Raw genomic sequence first — 6,000 nt, forward strand, 5'->3', positions numbered from 1 at the left:
AGCCGAAGCTGCGTCAGCAGCCGGCGGGGCTGGTATCGCCCTCCCCTGAAGATGAGAACATCCTCTCCTGGGCACACCCACTCCCACATCGCACAATTGGGGTTATTGTTCCCTGTGTCCAGAAACCAGGCTCCGTCCTGTACCATCTCTGTGCGTTGCCACCATCTTGTCTGACTTGGAAATATTGTTGGTTTTTTGACTCTCCTAGCATGCTCATTAGGCAATTTGAGCACAGGGGTTAGCGGCTCGGTCCTGCTGGCAGTGTGCACTGGTTGAGCATCCCCAGCAGACTTCACTGAGGCATTCCTGGGAGTAAAGATGAGTTCTGCAAATGAGCATTTACTGAGTGGGACCCTGCAAAGCACTCGAGAAAACAAAGAACACGTGCACTTCTAAAATGGGCATTTTGTGGTACCCACAGTTACAAACATCTAAGCTGAACAGTGGATACTCACTGGATGGAGTTGAAACACTGTCATGAAGACACAGAAAGAAGTACTTTAAAAATCAAGCCTACTAGTGCCCACCTTCCTCTGTTTTCCCTTCTTGCAGCTGGAGGAGAGACGACCACATACCCATCGAGACCAGAAGGAACAACAAGTTGTTTTACACTTCGCTTTGTTTCCCATAAAGTGATGTTTCAACCCCCCTAGGCATCCCCTCTCCCATCCAGAGAGGGTGACTGAAGCAGAGTAGCATCTCTGTGCCAGGGCAAACCCGCTCCTCCTGGGCAGCGCTGCCTGCCCACTTGCTTGCTTGCTTGCTTGTTCCCAGGTAGCTGGCTGTGAAGGGCCAACAAGCAGGCTAATTTAGAGCTCTAAAAGCTGGCAGCAGGAGCGCAATTAAGCCATTTTCACAGACTGCTGGCCAAATGCAGCAATTTATTGGCTGAGTGATTGGATTATTCATTTGCAAAGCTAAGAGAGGGCATTTTCTTACCACTTCAGTTGGCCTGTAGTACTTGTGATTGACTGTCACATGAATCTTGCCAGTCTCTTTACATCGTCCTACTTCATTTTCATTCTTCCCTTCCCACCTGTAAAGAAGATAAACATTTAATGAACCCATAATTACTTTAGTGCTCTGATCTTACCAACATTTGGCCTGCTTTCATTTACTTGAGGCTGGTGTCAATTCTCCCTGCAGGACAGTATAAACTCATTAGCTATAGGAACAAAGGCAGGGTTTAGGCTCGAATGGAGCAACAATGGCTTTTGAAGTCTCTTTGTTTTGGTTTTTGATTCAGTGGAAGGTCTAAAATACAGGACTTCCAAATTAAACACATAACGCTAGGGGAAAATAAAACGTCCTGATTTCAGAATGTCTCATGTATCTGCAAATAAATATGACAGTGAGGTTTTTCATTTGTGGATTGGTTCAAAGTTGTTTTCTTAAAATATTTTTAATTCTTGTATTTTGGCCAATACTTTCAGGAACTCTTTAATCTGTTAATTTTATGGACGTGAAGCTCTGTTTGAATAGCATTAAGCTGCATAATTTAATTTGTGCTTAACTAGGAAAAACAAAACAAAAACAGTTCTTGAGTTTTCAGTCCTAGCCCGACATGGCACTGCACATACATGTACTGTAAACAGTACTTACTACCTGTGAGCTGAAAGCCAGCTACTTTGTCCAAATTAGTTTCATACATGTTGAACAGCCTGCAGTTTGCTGTAATTTATGTGATCTGGTTGTGCCACGAACTATTTTGTTAGCAGCTGTCCTGGTCTAAAATTTCGGGAGCAGCAGAAGAGGAACGGTTTGGCAGGTGACTAGCTCTGCCTTTGGAGAGGCCAGCCTGCAGCCTGGGAGCCTGAGGACAATGAACAAATCCTTCAGAAGACACATGTAGGAACGTACATTGGTGCATCAAACCTAATGCACTGAATGTACAAAATCCAGAAGTTATGACTGAAACTCTATCGTCTCTTTGCTTTTTGCCTCTAAGTATGTATCATGGGGCTCTGACCCAGCTTGGCATAGAATTGTAGTGATGAAATCCTTTACTTTTTTTGCATATAAGTAAAATCTATGTAATTTAAATCAGCACTGTTATTTAGACTATTTAGCCTCAGTCACCAGCAGTGAAAGAAAAGCGCCCCTTGCCTCCCACTTAGTAATTGTATTGACAGCTCTTGGGATTTTGTCACAGATTTGATTTCTCCTTGCCCCCCTCCCCCCCCCCCCCGCCCGCCCGAAACTCCTAGAAGAATTTAGTTCTTTGACAACCTCAGCCTTCATTTTTGAGTTTCTAGCCCTGAGGGCTAAGGAGGAAAGTCTGAAAATGTGACCTCTGTGTACCCATGAAGGTTAAAACACCGAAAGGCAGAAGGAAATACCAAATATGCATTATTACTAGATTTTAAATCCCACAATTTTTAAAGCACAACTCATGACTTTGGGATGACTAGCAAAGCCTGTTGGATGCTTGATACTGGGAACACTTCACATTGAAATAATTTCCAACAGATAACATTCACACTGAAGTCAGCTGTTAATAGTCATGTCATGATGCTAAAGATGATTTATAATTTAAATTTGCTTTCTTTCTTTTTCACAGTTGCTCTGTTTGAAGGCTGAACTGCAAAGTTTTCATTCAGAAGCCAAAACTAACATTAGTCCCTCCCTTTAAAGGGCAGAGGGTAAAAATGTGCAGGACTCAAATGAGCTTAATAGAAAACTAACCGTCACCAGTAAAACAACAGGAAGCGCTTAGATCAGGAGACGTCAGTTGTTGTTGGAGGTCACTGAGCAGAGAACCCCATTTAACACCCAACAGGCTCCAGAAGGCTCAGCCGAGCCAGTAAAGACTCACTTAATGTCGCTATCAAAGTTATATAACAATAGAAATAGCTTAAGAAGAAATCTCCACCCGTTTTGTTCAGCCCAGTAATGTGAAAAGTTCACAAGGAAAAAAAAAGTACTTCTCATTGTGAACAAAGTAGCGTTTGATAGCCACACTTCTAATTACTCCTGGCACCTCGGCGCTCACAGCTGGGGACACCATACTGCTGATAAAAGGGATTGCGCGAGAGCCAGCCTGACACCAGGGGCAAGCATCCATTTCGCTAACCAGCTCCCCCTCCCCTCTTCCTCTAACCACAAGGAAAGGAAAAAAAAAAAAACCCATCAAAACCCTCCTTACTTTATAGTCAGATTGCAGTCAGAATTGTTAACTGGAAAACGTAATGCCAGATTATCCTGAAGCATGAGCATGGTGGAAGAGGCACAGGGAACCCTCAAGTTGCTGTAGATGTAGATAGCTCCAGCCACAAGGACTACCCAGCTTTCTGCTCCTTAGAGTGGATGCCCAAATAGGCAAGAAAAGAGCCTTGTGAAACTTGGTGGAAGCGCAAGGGATCCCTGGCTAAAGAAAGTTTGGCAAATCAGGGCCGGGCTAAATTTCTAGGGGATGGGGAGTGGATCCCCCTAATCCGCAGCTGGTGTCCAAGCCCAGGGCTTCCAGGCAGGCGCCAGCCTGCCTAGTGTAGGCTTTTCACAAAATGCTGGTCCTAGAGCCTGCAAGCAACAAGCCTCTACAGCAAGACCATTGCTTGCCCACACTGGAGAGCTTCTCCCTCTCACTGAAGTGAAGGATGGGTTTGCTGTCACGGCTGACAGCATCAGCCATACGCAAGAACGCTCTGCGCCTGGAGAAGGGTGCACGAGACCACGCGTCTGCTACCGACAAAGCGGGTTTGATGCCCTCTGCATCTATGCTACAACACTGAGTGCCTTACTGTTGGAGCTGGGTGCTTTGGGATTGCTTAGGGCGATAGTCATTGTCAGCTCTGGTGGATACCACTACTGTCACTGACCTCAGAAATTTCCATAATACTAAGTTAATCGCATTTCAAATGCACGTGCAAGTTCACTTCTTTAAAAGGTTCTTCACCTCAAGAGCTTTTACAGTCTGGCTTTACAGAGGAATGGACCGCATTTAATTTAAGGCTAATTCCATATCTGCAGATCACTACTGTTATAATAATTATCAGCAGTGATGAATGCTCCTTTTCCTCGTCAACTCTAGAGATTCCAATTGTTTTTCATTTCCTATAACTATTCAGTAAGACAGCAAGCTTCAAGCTATAAAAACATCCACAGGTACAGAGGATTTTCTGAGGATGAAGGGCTGGGGTACCCACCTGGTGAGGTGTGAGGTGGGCTGGGAAGGATACAGGGGAGCCAGGATAACTGAGGGAGGGGGGGGGGGGTAGGAATAGCACTGCAATGGACCAAATGGTCCAAATGGCTGTAACTGAGAAGCAAACAAGGCAAAGTACATATATTTTTGAGGTGGTGAAGAAATCAACAAAAAATGAACCCTTTCACAAAAGCACAGATGAACAAGTATATGCATTTCACATCCTTGCTTGATCTTTACATAAAAACAGAACTGATAGCATTATAAAAAAATATTCAAAACGACTAGTAGCTAAAGCTGCTCAGCCTCTTTATAGAAAATAAAACTATCACATACACCTTTTAAATCAAATATATGCCAATAGAAAATACTTTCACATTTGAAAATGAACAACAAGTTAATTAAAAATAAGATTTTGGGAAAATTTTGCTCTTCCTCTACAGCTAAGATGAGATACCATCTGTATAGACTTCTTGAATTTGTGGCTGATTGCTACTATGCACACAATTAAGCCAAAGCACTTCATTCTGTCCTGGCACTTTATAAACAGCAAAACTGACACCATATAACAGACCATTAATGTCTTTTGCAAGTAATCTTTTGTAGGGAAACTTTAAATATGACTCTTCATATGTTCCTTTGCCACCAACTCAACCACCAACATTGCCAGCAGCTCTGATGCATCAAAGCAATCAAGGATATAGGGATTGCTTAACCACGATCTTGTGCTTAAATCTAAAGAACAAGTATGCTGCCATAGAGGGATCTACTTAAAATTTTCTTTAAGTGCTCTGATGAATCCGGTCTTCAGTGTTTGTTCACTAAAGGAACACAGTTAAAACAATGTTCTTGTTGGTATCATATTCCCAGCCTTGTCAAGCTCAAGTTTCAAAAATCTAATTTGTGACTCCCCACATTACAAGACTTTAAAAAAGCATATGTGCTAGGCTCCCTATTTTTTAGTTTCTTTTTTTTTTTCAGATCATTGCAAGTCTTTTGAAGCTCTTATGCTTTTATTCCAAATTGTGAAAGTTGGTATTGAGAAGAAAATGTTTTCTCAAAGAATATTAATACTTCGGTGAAAATCAAAACATTCTGGAAAGAAAAGTTTTTGTTTCAAGTAAGTTCCATTACTGTCAACCTGAAACAAAATTATATTAATAATATCTAAAAAAGAAGGTTTGACATTTTCAGAATGGATTTTTCTTTCAGAATGGCTTTAAAAATTCTTTTAAAATTATTCTTTCTTTAAAATGAGGTTAGAAAAGAAACAAAGCAGTCCAGCTGACCTGAAATCAGATATTTTTTCAAATTGCATTTGTGATAATTATTTTCATTTCGGGGATGGGGGGAAAGGGGAAGTGGAATTTCCCATGAAACACCACATCCAGAGAGTAAGAAGTCTAGGAGGTTCCTGGAGTGTGTGGAAGATAAATTCCTGACACAGCTGGTAGGTGAGCCTACTGGGGAGGAGCCTTGCTAGACCTCCTGTTAACTAACAGGGAAGGACTGGTGGGAGGTGTGATGGTCGGAGGCTGTCTTGGGCTTAGTGACCATGAAATGATAAATTCTCAATTTTGGGTGATGCAAGGAAGGTGGTCAGCAAAACCACCGCTATGGACTTCCGGAGGGCAAACTTTGGCCTTTTCAGGACACTGGTTGAGAGAGTCCCTTGGGAGACAATCCTGAAGGGCAAAGGGGTCCAGGAAGGCTGGACACTCTTTAAGAAGGAAATCTTAATGGCTCAGGACCAGGCTATTCCCATGCGCCACAAGACGAACCGCTGAGGAAGACGACCGGCCTGGCTGAACAGGGATCTTTTGCTAGGACTCAAGAAAAAAAGGAGAGTTTATCAT

General features: G+C 42.7%; 1 protein-coding gene across 1 annotated transcript in view; it reads right to left on the minus strand.

Annotated features, from left to right (window-relative positions):
- GMDS (GDP-mannose 4,6-dehydratase) overlaps positions 1-6,000 on the minus strand; it is a 426,651-nt gene that overhangs the window by 71,239 nt on the left and 349,412 nt on the right. Inside the window, exon 9 of the mRNA XM_010573292.1 lies at positions 940-1,036. Within this exon, the coding sequence (XP_010571594.1) occupies positions 940-1,036 (97 nt within the window). The remainder of the gene's footprint in view (positions 1-939; positions 1,037-6,000) is intronic.

Source organism: Haliaeetus leucocephalus, unplaced genomic scaffold (assembly GCF_000737465.1).
Source record: "Haliaeetus leucocephalus isolate CR32 unplaced genomic scaffold, Haliaeetus_leucocephalus-4.0 Scaffold373, whole genome shotgun sequence".
Taxonomy (NCBI): domain Eukaryota; kingdom Metazoa; phylum Chordata; class Aves; order Accipitriformes; family Accipitridae; genus Haliaeetus; species Haliaeetus leucocephalus.